The sequence below is a fragment of the Paralichthys olivaceus genome, chromosome 14, assembly GCF_024713975.1.
Source record: "Paralichthys olivaceus isolate ysfri-2021 chromosome 14, ASM2471397v2, whole genome shotgun sequence".
Classification (NCBI taxonomy): Eukaryota; Metazoa; Chordata; class Actinopteri; order Pleuronectiformes; family Paralichthyidae; genus Paralichthys; species Paralichthys olivaceus.
In genome coordinates, this window is record NC_091106.1 from 13424521 (window position 1) to 13442883 (window position 18363).

Sequence of the window (18363 nt, forward strand, 5' to 3'; positions counted from 1 at the left end):
GAATCATCCAACTCTGCACTTTTCTGGTGTCTTTCAGCTCATGACAGCATCACTGTCTTGGATCAGTCTTATCACTACAATTATTTTTCTGTTTTATTTTTATGCAAAAAAAAAAACACAAGATAAAGCACAAACCACATAATTAAGGAAAATAATATAAAGTAAAAACATCAATAACCAAACAGAGTAAAACAGAAAATAGATTGCACATTATTTTTACGATCTGATAAAGCAACTGTTGACTAAACTGTCCAAATCCAAACAGCAGTCATGCAAAGTGAATAACTAGCCTGTGAATACAGTTTAAAACATTGTGGCTCAAGAAGTAGATCTTTGTTCTTCGTAGTTGGAGCAAAGCAGCAGAACAAATAAAATGAGTAGTTGTGTTTTCTGTTCCCTTGATTACTATAAATCCAACAATTTCAAATAAATGCTATGATGTTGGTTTATACAAAGAGAAACCAGCATTGTGTTTACATCTTGTTCCACTGACTCAAATGGCCAAAAGTACTACTTTAAACTCAGTGATAGTGGAATACATGAATAAATAACAAATCATTAAAAGGATCAATGAATGCTTTAGTTCAGGAACACACTGAGGTGAACAATCTAGGTTGTGAAAAATCAGTTCAACCCATAAATCTGCAGTTAATTGGACACTGTCTTGTGCCTGATAGATAAACCATGAATCAACACCTACTATTACAGCATCATTTACACCTCGTAATCCCACAGAGGGTTGACTTTACAAAGGTGATACAGTTAATCCTAAAACCAGTTATTATAGAACATCAAGTTACAATTTTCTCCCTCTGCGTTGTCCCAAAGGTTACTCACTTTCCCCACACCCGGTACCACCCCCACTCATCTCCTTGCTTCACTTTGACAGTAGATGTTTTCATTCTTTCCGACCAGGTGAGGGTTTCTTGTATGTTAGCTATAACTGTCAGCCAGGCAATTATGGGATTTGAGCTCCCAGAACAAGGCTCGGGGGCCCAGAGGAGGGTTTTGGTGTGTACGTATACCGGGATGTCCCGGGGGCCATGGTCTGCACTGTGATGTGAAGTGTGAGTCAGAGTGGGGAGTGACAGCAGTAGCCTGTGGCAAAACGGTGCCCAGAGGGAGAGTATGTCACATCAAGATGAATGCATTACTCAGCCAAAGATTCACAGAGCACTCACAGGAACTGTCTCTTTATTTCCTTGACGTTGATGAGTGGAACATTTATTTTGGCATCTAGCAGTCTAATGCAAATACAAGAAAAAAAGAGAAGTGCCAACAACGTTTCTTTTATCAAAGTGTTTTCATTTTGACTGCATGCTGGTTATCACTGCTGCTGCAGGACACTGACACCGAGACACACAAAGGCACACATTCAGGCACAAGACAGTCACATTCCAGCTGTGGTACCACAGGAACACAAACAAGAATCATGTGCGTGCACACACACACACACACACACACACACACACACACACACACACACACACACACACACACACACACACACACACACACACACACACACACACACACACACACACACACACACACACAGTGGAGCACATTCCATGCGGGACGCTGCAACGTTGCTCACATGTTACGATGGCCTCTGTGTCTCTGGGTCAGAGAGCTGTGGTGAGTGACCACCTTTTTAGCTTCCCGCCGTGTTTGTTTTCTAAAGACAGTGTCATCAATTCTCTAACAAGGGACTAGACACAGCAACAACAGTGTGCACAGGACCTCCCTGTTGCTCCTTGTGTAGTCCAATGACTGATGGAGCATGCATGCAATAACACACACCGGCCCTGTGTGCGTCTGTCTACATTCCGACCAGTGTATTCTTTCTTGTATTTCTGTGCAAGTGTGTGTGTGTGTATACATACTTGTGTGTGTGCCAAATGATACTTTGTAAATATAAAGTAAATGTGATATCTAAAGATCTGAGTATAACAAGTTGCTTGGATTAGGGTATTCAAATGACACTTTGGAAAATGCTAATTCTCCGAAATCCCATCAGAAATATGCCCTTGGCTATTTATATTTTAGATGTGCAAATACATGAGTGTTTACGTTGGAACCACACTGTTTCCATTGTTGAAAAACTTAACACAATATGTTTGTCCAGACCCACGTTTAGTCAAAACACGTGTTCTGAAAAGGTTTTCTCAGATGTCAGAGGAATCCTGTCAGTGTCACTACACGTGCCGCTCATGGAAAATCAGGGAATATACCTCAACATTGTAGGATAAGCTCCTTTGTTTTCTGACTTTGAGATGATCGACACCCCGCTCATGTTTGTACTAGCATCTGTACGATAAATATGAAACTATACAGTTTAGCTGGTGAGATTATGACAATCTAAGACCAGACAGTAGCTCTGTCCAAGTGTAACAAAATTTACCTGCATCTCTTAAAGTTAAAGTTCTGCCAATAGTTCCCTTTCACCTAAATCTTACACAATGGAGCTTTAAAATCACTAATCTCTTTAATCTAAACAAAAAGTAAACTTTCAAACACCTTCCTGTGATAATTAGTGAGTGTTGGAGGTGCAGCTTGGTGGCTCAGCACTTTGGGACTGAGCCAGAGTTTCTGTTTCCTACTGTCTTTGAGTCATTTGAGCCATACGCTCACATGCCTGCAGGCTGCTATTTATTATACAGATATGAGGCTATCATTTACTCAATAGGTCTTTAAATAATAACAATTTGAGGCCAGAAGGTTCCTTAAATTCTGCATCAAATCTGTTATGTTCATTCGGACATAATTATTAAAGATTATTGGAGATACACTAAACAGTTGATTCACTTCAGAATCTGCATGATCTCAGTTTAAAAAACCTAACCTCCCATGAAACCACATATAAATCTAATAGAAACAGATTTTGTATTTGGATCTGCACCAAATTACACAGACTAATAAATATCAGGCCCCTGAAGTATGCCGGACATTTTTGCCACCAAGGATCCATGAATTATTCCCTCAGAAATCATTGTCAGAAAATACAACACCTTCAGATGTTGAAGAAACTGTCGGGTTCCATAATTTAATTTAATCCCATATCCCATCCTCACACAGATTTGTGTGAATACATGTTGAGTTATCTGTGTCATCCTGCTGGCAAACAAACAAACGCACAAACATGACCTCCCTGCCGAGGGTAAAAAAAATTGTAACTATATTTTAGGAAACTGTAGAATCTATGTTTGCTTTCACATATTAAATCTAAGATATAACTTTGATCATCTTTTTAGAAGGATGAGAATGACTATCAAAGTGTCAAAGATTTGGCCTTCACCTCATTTTCTGCAGTGGAGCTATTCAAATTGACTAATGCCGTCTTTTGGCCAACTCAGGCTCTCCAGCCCGCAGCTTTATACAAATATGCATGCTAAGAAACAAAGACAGGAAGTGGATGAGTCATGTCTGAATTTTTACCCTATAGCTGACTGCTCTTTTTGTCTACATAAAGCAAACTGCCATAAAATTGATTGGTGACAAGAAACCTGTGATATTTAATGAATCCACACTGGGAGGTTTTCTGATTTTATTCCTCTGGTCACTGTGAGGTCAGAGGTCAGGGTCAGCTACAGAACAGAGGGGCTCAGTATCTTTATGAGAGCGGATGGGGCTCGGAGCAAAGTCGTCCAGCTGAAGGACAGTCTCTGTGACGTTCAATCTGAACGGCAGCATTAGTAACAGCCATTGTTGTTATCAACACAATAGCAATGCAGGACACTGGAACTGCATTGCTTGGGATTTTATAAAGCAACTGTTTACAAAAATTAAACTTCATTCATAAGGAGGCAGAGTTTTGCCAAAACAAACTGTCACAGTGATAAAGCTACAACCATAGTTGCCGGGGAGATTATAGCATTTTCTCTCAAGGATGTTTACCTCTTAAAGCCAGGATGCTTTTACATTAGCAACATTGTCTTCCCCAAGAGAGTCATTATGGCCGGAGCAAGTCGGACAAAGTCCCTGCAGAACCAAGATGAACTTGATTCAACCTTTGATATTATGAATATTTATTTAACCGTTCTGGCCAACATAGAGTCACAGCGAGAGGGAACGTCAACGGCCCACACATCCTACTCAGAGAGAGCCCGCCTCCCCACAGAGTCTTTATCTACATGGCCGGTGTGGCAGCCGGGAGGATAAGCATATTTTGCATGTTTCCTCCTGAACAACATTCCCAACACCGTAGATCATGGACATTACAGCCCTTACATCCCCTGTTAGCACTCATGTATACAAACACACACCTGCTGGGGCAAGGCCGTCTGGGAGAGAATTACAGCGGGCTAATTTATGAGACCCAGGGGAGGCCAAAGGGCAGGAGACCCAGACTGGCCTGAACTCACTTCCTCCTCTCATGATCTCCACATTCGATGCTTGATACTCAGAACAGAGCTTTGATTTTCAAACACCGTCACCCTCTCACAATCTTTCAAACAACCAACCTAATTAGAGTTTTTTTTTCCTATAACCTCATCAACACAATGAGCCCCTGGGGAGCTGCTGCAACATGCAACTATAGCTATCGCCTTGGGTCCGCCTTCGTTGAATATTTAGTACTCTTGGAGCCGAAGGTAAGTGGCTGAGAGCAGGGTTTTTGGTAAAAACTCTGGCCCCGGGCTCGCCCCTGGCCTCCTCATTTCCTCCAGTGAGAAGGCGCTGTCATCCGTCACTCCGGCTCAGGCAGCGGCACAATAGCAGGGTCTGGGTCTTGGCTACTGACACCATCGCATGCGCTGCTGATAAGACTCACCTTCCGGGACCTAAGAATTGAGCATTTACTGACACACACAACAGCTTGGTCCTTAGCCAGTCCAACAGATGACCGTGAAATAAAGAGGAAGAAGGAAAGTACGGCGAACACACTCTGCATGCGATAGTGCTTTATATTTTAAAGGTCCTCTAATCGTTATGGCCTCATCACTTCCACAGTGCAACACGCTTGAAAGCTCCCCATTAGACGACTCTCTCTTAGAATCAGTGAGGGAAATAAGATTGTGCAGACACACTTGAGCTGATCTGTTTTCCTATTGAATCGATTTATTTTTGTTATCAGTCCATACAGAGCTGTGTAGGACAAATAGGTCATCTTCAGTTCCTCATCACATGTCCAGGCTGTAGCACCTGTAAACAACCAGCTGCTTTGTAGCAAGACCTTAAGTGCTACTCCACCAAGCTCTGTCATGTCAAAACACACAAACACACAAACACACACAAGGCCTGAACAGTGCACCCACACACACAAGAGATATTGATGCTTTGAGTGCACAGATATACCAGTTTAAGGAAGCATGAGAGACCCCAGGGAAGAGTCATTACCAAGTCATCAGACTTCCAGAACATTTAGCATTTCCCACAGGAGGATTGGTTCTGCTGAAACCAGCCTGCTGCCTGTGACCGTACACCTGCCACTCTGCAGAGGAGACACTTCTTCAAGGTGAGCCTGCCATAGCTATGGGGAGAGAGGGAGACGAACAAGAAGAAACATGTTGAGCGCTACCTGGCAAGTCACCAACTTTAAAGCGCTGCAGCAAGAAAGTGAAGTGGAGAGGAATGCGTCCTATATCCACCCCTCATATCCACGGAGAGCTGAGCTGCCGCAGCCTGAACCAAGTCGTGGGCCTGACCTCGCCCAGCTTATCGCAGTGATTCTGAAACGTGGGAGATGATGTATTAAGGGAGTCACATTGAGCACCGAGCAGCTCCTTGACACTGACTGGGGAGTCTGGGTTTTGTTACAGGCAGGAAACAGACTCTTCCGCTGCGTAAACACCGCGTCTCTGCTTGGCCACCTTCGGGCCGCCGGTGGCACGCGAAGACCACCGATGATGGTCAATGCAGGCTGCACGCGCGTGAGTGCGCGTTTTAGGGTTGAGGAGCTAATTGTGCCATTAGTGAACTGTGTCTGTGACCCGTGACGATTTGAACTGACATGAACGTAAGGAGCGGATTTCCAGACAGACTGAGCCTCAAATAAACCAAATAAACCTTCTTACTTTAAACTACTTTCACTTTTTATATGTAACAATTCCGACCTAAATAATCAATATACCAAAGTCATTGGTTTGTTTTGAATAATTGCACTCAATAAACATGAATTAGATCAGATTATTGCATTTTTACGCAAAGAAGTCGTGCAATATCTTATTCCGTTGGAAAACTACCAGCAATTTCCCCTTTTAATTAGAGCTCAAGATAAACTATAATAATAGACTATTTAAACTGTGTCTGTGGTGCAAAATGTCTGTTTATCTTTTTGTGGAATCGCTGAAGTCTTTGTATGGAAAAAATGTCCATTTACTCCACAGACCTAATTCCTCCTCAATGCTTTCACACTCCACTTAAAGGGACCATTTTAAAAGACAGAGATCTAAAAGAGGAGGTGGGTGGGTGGAGGTGGGGGGGTCTGTCCTAATCTAAACAGCGCCATGTTGATGGGGAGCGGATGAGATTATGCCGGCATGCTTCTCCTTTTCTTTACACACGGTTTACGCGCTATGGGCCTTCAGACCCTGGCGCCTGCACTTGGCCACAGATTGGCGACCATCGCAGAGGTGTCCCGTTTCACAAGACTCGCCCTTTGGCGCGAATGTAAAATTAAATTGCAGTTTCATATGTTAATATGTATTCTTTATTTATTGGAAACCAGCAGAAATGTATCTGGTCACAGGCCCACGCCAAACTTTCAGAACATTTCCTGATGTCTGATGAACAACAATTTTTAATGTAAAATTGCTTTAACAGGCATCATCATCATTATTATTATTATCATTATTATATTTTGGAACTGAATTACAATTGTCTTTAGTTATTTAAGCATTAATATTGTTTATAATAGTATGTATTATTATTAGGCAACTTTATATCATTACTTTATTACCTGTTGCGCATTAAACTGATTATTTGAACTAATTAAACTTCCATTAATATTTTACTCAGGGCTTTTTTTTTCCAGCAACACTGACCTAATGTCAAGGGAAAATCTCGACGTGGCCAAATCTGGGTTGAAAATAATATCCTGCACAACTTTCTCAAATCAGGGAAACATAAATAACCCAAAGAAGCATCACATATTTTTCGTGCTTCTTGTGTATTGCCAATTTTATCTCATTTCCCACAGTCTTATCCATGGATTGCCGAGACAGGAAATATAGAGAGAGATATGCGTAATCTTAAAACCACCGCAGTGATGATGGGAAGAGCTATGAAGTGTTGGGACCTTACAGGAAGGGGAAAATAAGAAACGAATGCTCCTAATGTCACCTAACATATAACAAATTACCAATATATGCATTAAATTAAGACTTTCTCTTGGGGTATAGACTTTTTGATATTATGTTAAAATACTTAATTGTTGCTTCTTCTGTTTTCTGCAGGTGAAAGAAAGCAAATCTAGGGAGGTGGGGGGTGTGTGTAGACGGTGTAACTAGATTTTATTTATTATATCCCAGAGAGAGAGAGACACTATCAATCCCTCCCTCGCTTCAGGACGTCACTGAAAGCGAGAGGACAGCGTCTTTGCTGATCCAGCTCCGTCTGAATTCAGCCAACCAAACAGGATCGACCTCTTTCTCTCTCTCTTGCTCCCTCTCTTTCTCTCTCTCCCCAGCCATAGACACACATCAGCCAGAAGAGAGGGATGTCACAGCTGAAGGAAAGCCAGTCCTCCTTCTCGGTCTGCATGACAAACAAGCTCAGCGCGACCATTCTTCACCATTACGCACGGGGTATTTACTTCTTTTACGCGCTCTCCGGAGACAAATCGGTCCAATTTCGGACCCACTACTGACCGTTTATCTGTCGTATCTCTGCTCCTGGTGATAATGCTTCCCAGTCCGGTCATACCTTCTTCCACCACACCTTTTTCTGTGAAGGATATCCTCAAATTAGAGTTGCAGCAACAAACCCAGCAGCACCAGCTCCAGTTGATCTCCTGCTTCGGTCTCTCTGGTGCACTGTCACACCAGCTGGGCCCAAACAAACCCCTGCGCTCCCACTCACCGCCCTCCTGCATGTTGGCCGGCAGGGACAGTCCCAGTCCCATCAGCTCCGGCCTCTCGGAGAGCGAGGAGAGGATGTCATACCTCAACACCATGTCGGTACCGGACCGGCTGGTAGGGTCTGGTCTTTCCGTCGAGATGTTCGGAATCCCGGAGCAGAACCAATCTGCAGAACTCCGGCTGGAGACCGAGCCAGAGGACCAAGACAGCAGTGAGTACAGAAGCTTATTATAACCCATAGTGATCCCTAAGCGAGTGAGTGAGGAAGCTGCAGTCGTCTTTAACAGTAACTGCTTTTTTTTACCAATACAGGAATAAATCACATTAACGAGTTCACAGAAATAATAATTTCTCTTGCAAAATAATTAGAGGTAATTTTCTAATCTGACTTTTCTATCTGACTTTAATAGACATCATGGCAGGCTATACCATTTACTGTTGATTTACTGTGTAAACGGGTAACGAAGTGGTTTTAACTGATCACCAAATGAACATAGGAGGAACAGGTAAATTAAAAATCTTAAATAGGCTGATATAAAATAAATTGAATATTGAAATGAATTAACCAATTGAATTGCTTGTTTTCTGTAACGACACCTAAAAATAATAATATCTAATAAAATACTCTCTTTATATATATATAAATAAATCATGTGTAACACATTGAGCAATAGTAATAAAATTGTTATGCTGTTCATTAACTTTAAAAAAATGTAATTCATGTGCAGGGAGCTGAAAGTTATTTAAAGGGCTTATAGGTTTATACTGATTTGTGTACTTTATACAATTAAACAATAAAAATTGCGTAATAGAAATATGAAGTAGAGAGCATATCTAATCACAGATTTAGATTTGATTAGATTTAGCCAAATGTATGGGCATTTAGCAACCACAGGCATTACATTAAATCTCAATATATAATGGGTTTATTTCCATTTTTAATCTCCTTTGCAAATATTCCTGTTTGGGTTAGGTTCAGGTATGAAAATCAAATACAAAATCAAATACTTGAAAATCTAATCGCTATTTATTCTTTCAGTTATGTCATCGATGTTGGTTTAATTCCTAATAAATATCAGCAAAAATGTTGGTGAGAGAATTTCCAACCCACAGGCTACAATTCCACTTTTTATATTATAAATAATTCAGGCCGCAATTATTAAATATGTACATAATGTTATATTAAAAAATACTATGGTGAAAATATTTCGAACATTAGGGGATATTTTTAAATATCCATCACAAAATTACGTTTATTTGATTAACTTTGATGCTTGAACATTTTAAGGAAATTTTAAATTAAATTTTAAATTTTAAAATAAATAAATTAATATGTGTAGCAGGGTAATGACAGAAGTCATTGAGTGTTTGATAAATGTTTCAAATCACTTAATAATCGCCACGTCTTGATTAAGATTTGGTGTGCAGGTATCATTATTATTTTTTCTATTCTCCATGCAGACAGCTGCGGTGTGTTACGGGGCGAGTGCGAGGATCCAGATTCGGAGAAACCCAAGCAGCAGAGGACCCGGAGGAAACCGCGCGTCCTCTTCTCCCAGGCTCAGGTGTTCGAGCTGGAGCGGCGCTTCAAGCAGCAGCGTTACCTGTCCGCCCCGGAGAGAGAGCACCTGGCCAGCTCCCTGAAGCTCACCTCCACCCAGGTCAAGATCTGGTTCCAGAACCGGAGGTACAAATGCAAGAGGCAGCGGCAGGACAAGACTCTGGAGATGGCAGGTCACCACCACCACCACCATCACCCACCACCGCCGCCCAGGAGGGTGGCTGTGCCGGTGTTGGTCCGGGACGGGAGGCCTTGTCTCAGCGGATCCCAGAACTATAACACGCCCTACACAGTGGGAGCTCCAAACCCGTACAGCTACAGCTACCCAGCCTACAGCTACAACAGCTCGGTGTACACCAACACTTACTCCTGTACTTACTCTAGTCTACCTGCTCTGCCGCCCAGCAACACCACTGCCAATGCTTTTATGAACATGAATTTGGGAAACCTTGGCTCACAGACGCAGAGCCAGGCTCCCCAAGGACCAGTCGTCACACCCTGTCAAGGAACTCTGCAGGGCATACGGGCATGGTAGCGCAGTGTCTGTGCGCAACCACAACTGGGATAGACTCCTCTGGGATGGCTGAATTGACTTATGCACCCAAATCCAATCAACTGATGCAAGGAAAGCACAATTCACAAGTGTAACACGTTACACAAAGTACAGACAGTGAGGGAACCCTGACCCCACAGACGGAGAGACAGAATATGCGCCTCTTTCTCTGAGCCAAAGTAGAAAAGACGTTTTGAAACCTGCTGTTGAATATTTGATTGTGTTGAATGTTGTCGTTGAACAAAGACTGTACGTATGCTGCCTGTTGTGGTTCAAAACGTGGACATTTTTATAAAAACATGTTTGCTGCACACAATCTGATTATTGTGTGCAGCAAACATGTTTTTTTGTGGACTCATTGAATTTAAACTCCAAAATGCATCGGAATGATCAACATGGACCTTAACAATGCAGTCTTACAAAGTATTATGTTTTCTTTGTGACAGTGTGATGTGTTTTGTCATGAAAATGATCAGTGATTATGAAATTAAATGATGAATTGACAATTTTGCTTTGTGCTTCCTGTGTGTGTGCGCGCACTCTTTTATTGTCTTAAAACGCTTAAAACCACAGAACCCAAACACGCATTTTTATAAAAGTGCACATTTTCGTGCGTTTATTATACTAAAGGGTGCACGTTACATTTCAACATTCATATGCATGTGAAAAGAAAACTCAAATAAATTGATGTTGAGTTCTGAGAGCATGTAGTTTCTCATCGTCTCGAATTGTTTGTCAAGCCAAGAAAGTTTTTTTTCTCTTCTTGTGAGAAAAGCTTGTGATAGACTTTGGTCTGAGACAAGAACCAGAAACAGGGGAGAACTCAGAGGCGACCTAATGTCCGGCCAGGATTCACAGATGGACATTAACCAGACAACCAACATCCTCGGGACCCACAGAGAGAATAAACTCAGAGATTTGGATGATAAATATTGTTGCAAAAGGTTCTCTCGGTTGAAATATATCATTCCTAATTCTAAAAATATAACTAACCATCTACACGACAATAATAACAATACTACTACTAGTAATATATATAATAATAATTTAATCAGTATAATCTCAGGAAATATCTTAGTTTTATTATATTATTATATTAATGCGTGCGCACACACACACAAGAGATGGACCTAAAGACACCTTCCCCTCCCAGACATGGTCCAATCTGCAGACACTATTAATGGAGATGAATGACAACGTAAGGCGAGTGTTTGTCTCCTCTGGTAGCCTCGCTGACCACTTCCCCTGGCTACTGCGCTGCCGGTAGGACATACCTGTTGTCAGCTCTAAGTGCTGCGGAGTCACAAGTGTAAATAGAGCTGGCGACAGGACGGCGATGCCTGAGGACGCGCGGCCTGGCCACTGCTGCTCTGACAGGCGCTGCGATCACTATCTCGCATCCTTCCAAAGATAGCAACTCGGCTCATCGCTGCGCGAGGCGTGGAGCTTCCCAAAACAAAGTCTCCAATGGCAACCACTCAAGGATTTCACAAAAGAGCCAGGGCCCGAATTTAGAAGAAAAAGTGTGTTGAGAAGCCGGAGAAGCTGGAGTAAAGGCTGGTGGTGGCACTCAAGTAACGTCCCGTCAGCCTATGGCATCAAATGGAAATGAAAAAGTTGTGCAGGGCTGCAATCACAATTCTGCCAAATTTTACTTTGAATATTTTATCATCAGAATTGAACGGACAAGTTGCTACAGAAAGATTAAACATACAACAGCTCTACGTGTTAAGTGAATTCGTGTGGTTTGATTTGATAACATAATTTTGTCTTGCAGACTGCAAAGACCTCCAAACCAAGATTGAAAAAAGATTTTTCTTTTGTGCGTAATAAAATGTGTTTCTTTTTGCGCACGACTTCAGCCCTGCAGAATACATGTTCAGAATTGCTGCAGAGATTTAGTGGAGGCACATGCAGAGTCAGGATGAGCTGATCCCGTGCGCGTTCAGGAGGAAACTACCTCGCAGGCAAAATAAAGAAAGGGATATGAGTCCTTTTATTCCAAGTTTACAACTCAGGCATGTAATAGAGGTGATGGAAAGGCTGCTTCATTCAAAAATCAACGCCAACATAAATTCTTATGAGTACGTTATTATGAAGAACTTAGTAAAATGTGTAATTGTGACACAACGCTCGTGCTTCATATTGTTCAGACACTATGGGCAACACAGACATGTCTCTGTTTTGTAAGAGGAAGAAAACAAAACACAGCGGAGGCAGATCACTGCATCTGTCATCACGTCTCCTCTCCAGGGGATACGCCTGCTGATTGCGTAATGCACAGGCTAGAGAGAGTGTGTGTGTGTGCGTGTGTGTGTGTGCGTGTGTGTGTGTGCGTGTGTGTGTGTGTGTGTGTGTGTGTGTGTAGTCATCGTCTTATCTTTGTACGCACCAAAATTATGACCGCACGGTGGCGCTACTCTCCTGTCATGTCAGAAACAAGGAAATCCCTTTTCATAAGAAAAGACTATCTATGGTTAGTCATTGAGTGAAACCCTGCTGTAAGTTTTGTTCACACAGTTTATGGCATCATGGTCTCCAAAATCGTTTAAGCCAAACACTTTCACAATATTACTGATACAATAGAAGAAGAAGAATGGCATATTAAAATCTTTTAAGACTTAGGAGTGAAGCAGATATTAAGTCAGCGTGTTCCTGTGAGAGAAGTAGAAGTTAAATTCAAAGTTGTAATATAATAAATGGTTTTACCAAAATGTAAAGGTGGGTGACAGCAATGTGGAATTTAAAAATCTCTTATTTTACGCACGGTTTGGGAGCTTATTCTTACGGCAGTTTACATATTCATGTGGTAAACACAGTATCACAAACAGCTCAATTTGCAGAGACTTGACGGCATCCACTCTAGGTCCCTAATTTATATGCAATATTCAGCTTCTTTTTTAAATTAGATTTTCTTTACTCGCCTAATCTCCATATTTCTTAAACAAGTTCTGACAGCTGCACTGAGCTATTAACTCATTTCAAAACCAATTCCTTGCGTTCCTACAAAAACAGTCAGCTTACCGAGGTCAAACACAAAACTGCTTCGTCGGAATCATTGAACCTTGTCCTCAGTTAGAGCGCAGATCCCAGGGTGAAGCTGGGCGGTGCGAAGGAGGGACCAGGCAGAGAAAAGAGCCTATTAAGTGCACACTGGAGGTGCTGCTGCCGAGAATATTGTAATAGACTTGACAGGTCCTGATGTGGGCTGTTCATTAGCAGACCAACAACTTTGGCCACCACAATTAAATTAGAATTAAAGAAAACAGCGAACAGATGAAACCAGTAAGGACGCGTGCTTTCCAGAAGCTATTCTCTTGATGCTTCCAAATAAAACGCACAGGAGCGCGAGGGACTATCCGTGCTCGTTTCCATCATGACATTAAGTTTTTCGTCCTTCTCCATCAAAGCCATCCTCAGCGGACGTAACTCTCGGGGAAAGCCCGGCACCGGGAGCGCAGAGGAGCAGTGCGCAGCAAAGCGCAACGTCTGCAGCGAGCAAAACGGCACCGATCTGTGTCACGCGGAGGAGAGCCGCATCCTGCCGGGAAGACTTCCTCCTGATCTCAGGCTGTCTTTTGGAAACCTCCGAGCTGAGACCTACAGCGAGGAGGCCACGGAAGAGGAAAATGAGCTCACAGAAGGTGAGGGCTTTTATTCTGTTTGTCAGAATAGGACTGTAAAAATTAATTCTGGTTTTAATTCACATCAAACTGAAATGAGGAGATATTTTCAGAGGTTTTTACAGGGAGGGGCTATATGTATTTTGACTCTGTATAAATAAAGATATAAAGGGACATATTTTGATCAGACACTAAAAGTTGTTAAAGTTTTAACAGTCCGTTTTTGCTGTTTGACAGAGGTGGTCAGGACTGTGGAGGAAGAAATCATAAGCAAAAGGTTGTGTTAGGGAACCTGAGGATTCAGCTTATAAAATGTTTGCCTGAGCTTATTTAAGTCTTTTTTTTTTTTTTTTTTACATTATCCTCGGATGTTCTGACAGAGTGAACGTAATTAACGAGGACAACCTTAAGTGACTTTCAGCAGCGGATGACTTTGGCTGAGCGAAAACACGTTTTTCTCATCTTTTCTAGGCGTTGCGCAGCAGCAACCCTGCTCTGTGGACCTGGGCAAGCGCCAGAATAAAGAGGCGGAGGCAGAAGAGGATGGATGTCACCACAGCGAAGTGATGGTCAGCTGTTCATCCGAGGAGCAACAGTGCCGGTCCGGCACAAAGAAGCGCTCCAGGGCGGCCTTCTCTCACGCACAGGTTTACGAGCTGGAGCGACGCTTCAACGCGCAGCGGTATCTCTCCGGTCCCGAGCGGGCAGAACTGGCCGTGGCTCTGAAACTTACTGAGACCCAGGTGAAGATCTGGTTCCAGAACCGGAGATATAAAACCAAACGGCGCCAGGTGGCTGCCGAGCTGGCGGCGTGCAGCTCACCAAAGAAAGTGGCTGTCAAAGTGCTGGTGAGGGACAATCAGTACCACCACCATGTAAATGGAGTACACATCCCAGTGACTGTGCCACTGTACCAGGCCCAGCAGTACTACCCCTACCTGCAGTACTACTGTCAGCCCTGGAGCATGAACAGCATGTCCTGTAGAGGGATGATGCTCTGAAGCTTCCTCTTTACTTTGGACTTCAACATGCATCACTTCAAATAATAGACTTCTGACTTTTTAGAAGCTGTTGGCAGCTTTTCTCCAGTTAATGCAGGGTGCAACACTGGGGAGGCTTTTGTTCAAATAATCTTTCTTTAAACGGTTTTTTTGCCAAAGATATAACTGATTTACAGTCATTGTTAATGTTTGTCTTATAACTCTATGTCACTTTGTTCCCTTTCAAAGCAAAATGTCAATTAGATTAGGTCTGTGTGAAGAAATCGCCAAAATTCAAGACCAAGATTTAAGTTGTTTTTTTTCCTGTCCGTTCTGGTGGGGGTGTCAGAAAGGCAAAGGCTGAGTGAGGCTTCATATGTGTTCCTTTCACTGTGTAGGGCAGCCTGACGTTGCTGGGAGAACAGTTTTGATCACTTCAGAATTATGTAAGCATTCCAATGAATATGATTTAAATTGGAAAAAAAAATTATATATATATAAATATAATATTTAACATCAATGAGAGAAGAGAATAAAGTTTAAAAGTGGGATTCAGTGGGAAATCTAAATATCGTACTTGAAAAAATACATGCTTTGAATTCAGCAACAAAATTCATATGAATAGGTAAATGTATACATATAATACAGTTGAAATGTTATTTCAATTATTTAGAAAGTATATCATTACATAAACTGAATCAGGTCACATTTAATTCAGCATTAAAGTCATTTCCCTCTCCTCCTTCACTGTCAGTCCATTTTAAAAGACCAGACGGAGCGGAAAGGAATCCTGAACTTATACAAACCCAACAGGAGAAAGCAGCTTCTCTCAAAGTGTGAGAAATATGACCTAGACACTGACATTTTTAGTAGGTATTTATGTTAATTATAGGATGTCTTTATTGATCATGAGACAACGCAACACCTGCAAGAACACTCTTTACAGGAAGTTTATGGACATTTTGGAGAGAATGTCTGTGTGTGCATTGGTAACTCACTGTATGCTCTTTAAAAAAGTGTGTGTGTGCAAAGGGACATGCCGCAACAACAGTTGCATGCAAAGACATACACACAACAGCAAACCAATTTGGCTTTTACTCATTTTCTTATAAAACAAACTGACATTTGTTGTTATTTCTTAAAAAAGGAGTGTTTTATGTGTGTATGAGTCCTGCATAGGCCTGTGTGCTGCATGACTCAGAGGATCAACAGACCGTGGAGATGTTGCACCAGGGACCAGGGCTGCAAAAGACAGCACACATTAATCATGCCTTACTGACAACACTGCACCCTCATCCCAAAGTGATAGATTCAATAGCCACACTTGAAATAAAAACATTAATTGTTAAAAAGTGGAGATTAGTTCTTTGGAAGAGTTCTTAACTGATTCCAAGTACAAGCCATGTTGGATTTAAATGCCAGAGTCATGATGCAGCATAACTGGAGCCTGCAAATGTAGAGTCGATAAACAGATAAAAGATGTTCTGAATGTGGGCAAGAATCAGAAGATAAAATACCTATTGTAAACCGGTGACATGAGTTCAGTGATATCACTGTATGTCATCTTGTAGAAGATGTTTGCAAGTATTTGTCGACAGCCAGGCAGGTATGTCTTTGGAAGTCTAGAAAATATGAATACAAAATGAAATCAATGAAGAGGCTGTGACATCGGAGAAATTGGATATAAAAGAGGTACTTCAACGTCCCGTTTACCACAACAAGCTACTTTGGGCGACAGGACAGGATCGCCCTGCACCAAACGCTGGCACCAACCCAAACCTCATTTATCTCTCACATCAAAACACCACTTCAAGCTCTTCTAAGTGGTTGGCATTGTGCTCAACAGGTTTCTGGGCAGGAGAAATAACACATCTCTCTTTTTGACTTGTAAGTCAGCGAGTCATAATTAGGTAACTAATTATTTTTCATTTACACAGAGTGTATTTGTCATTCAGCTAAGATTCTGCAACACAAAGGTCAGGGCTGTGGCTCTGAAGTAGGCCACTTTCTATGAGCTCTGATTGTTCACATTGTGCTGGTGAATGGTGGCTCTTCTCATCGCTGTCTATCATTAGTGTCTTCTTTTCCTAAAGCCTGCATGTCTGTGGTGCCACACACACAATTTAAAAGAAAAAAATGTAAAGGAAAGGTGACTGAGATAAAACCCATGATGATCATGATGCCAGGTCTTATTTTTTTAGTTTCAGCTTTTTATTTCGATCTGTTTCGAAATTAGAAAACATGCCAACAGCTTAGATAAACTTTAAAATCTAGAATATAGAAAACATAGACTATTGAACAATGTAGACAATAAAAAATATGTAGAATGGAAAAATATAGAAAAATATACAAATCTAGAATATAGAAAAACATACAACTCATACAGACAAAAATATAGAACATAGAAAACACTGATTATAAAAAAAAAACATGCTATCGTGAATAAGTGAACATGGCAAATCACCAGCCCAACATCAGCACGGTAGCATGCTTATATAATAGCTCCATGGAGCCACTAAAATGGCCGTAGACTCTTGGGTTGTGTCCGAAAAACCCTTGTTTCCATTTCAGTGATGGGTGATTGAATCAGGCAGTGATTCAGACAACTCCTTTGTCTTGCTGCTATAAGTTCAGTAACAGTGGAACTAGGTTGGTTATTGTCTTGCTCCGTATAACAAAATCTCAGCAAGGGAAACACACTGAAAAATGAGAAACCTTAATTCTCTATCCATTGCTCCGCCATCACTAAATCACTTTGAGGTCACAGCCAGTGCCACAACTGCCTTCTTGGCAAGGAATGTGCTCCAGCCAGTAGGCCTCGGAGCCATCGAGCATTACTGTATGTATAAATAGTAAAGTTCAAGTATGTAAACATTTTGAGTTGGGCTGTATTTATGTGCCTTGCCATGAATGGGCTCATAAAGCAGAGAGAGAGAATAAAAGGAGGCAGACAGTCGTGCAGAAGAACATGTTTGTCTGCCTCTTTGAACAATTACCAGCAACAGCTTCCATGACATTAAAAGGTAGATTTAAATGGGACTTATTAACCCCAGTGGAAACAGGTAATTGTCTTTTGTATTTTATGTAGCTGCAGATTTCTCAGCTGGGAGGTATGTGTCGAGGGTGGGGCCCGGCTACTTTTGAGCAACACAGGAATGACAGTCCTCACCTAACCCACGCTTGGCTGCACTTTTTAAGATACGGATCTATTGACTGAGCGTTCTCTTAGGGCTCCTGGGCTGCAATTACACAATGCATTTCCGATGCGCCTATTGTAACAGGAATCTTTTTCTCAAGGGCCTTGTTGATTTGAACAATATCGTATTCATTTAACGGCTGCTGGCACGGAGACCTCTGGGTGAAGCAAGGTTGGGTGAGGCTTCCCTCTACAAAGTTGCAGACACTGAAAATTGTTGATTGCTCTAGTAGAAACAAATATAACCAGCGTTAAATGTTTTTGCTTTGGGGGAAAGGGGTGTGTGTTTTGGCTGCCATTAATGCGTTGGCCCCCAGCAGACACAGGGCAGGACTCAGGAAGAGAGAGGTCATGGTTAATACCTCTGTTTAAAGACAGATCTGCTCCCTTTGACCTGGTCTCACACACACACACACACACACACACACACAC

The 18363-nt window shown here is 41.9% G+C and overlaps 2 protein-coding genes across 2 annotated transcripts; both read left to right on the forward strand.

Moving 5' to 3' along the window:
- The first annotated feature begins 6965 nt into the window (after positions 1-6965).
- Positions 6966-10638, forward strand: nkx2.3 (NK2 homeobox 3). The gene is made up of 2 exons (XM_069539063.1): positions 6966-8229; positions 9480-10638. Exons 1-2 carry the CDS (start codon positions 7842-7844, stop codon positions 10112-10114), a joined length of 1023 nt encoding a protein of 340 aa, XP_069395164.1. The 5' UTR covers positions 6966-7841; the 3' UTR covers positions 10115-10638.
- Positions 10639-12658: 2020 nt separating this feature from the next.
- On the forward strand, positions 12659-16090 carry nkx3.3 (NK3 homeobox 3). Its single transcript, XM_020108885.2, has 2 exons — positions 12659-13776; positions 14227-16090. The coding sequence occupies exons 1-2, from the start codon at positions 13509-13511 to the stop codon at positions 14754-14756; spliced, it is 798 nt and encodes a 265-aa protein (XP_019964444.2). The 5' UTR covers positions 12659-13508; the 3' UTR covers positions 14757-16090.
- Positions 16091-18363: the final 2273 nt, after the last annotated feature.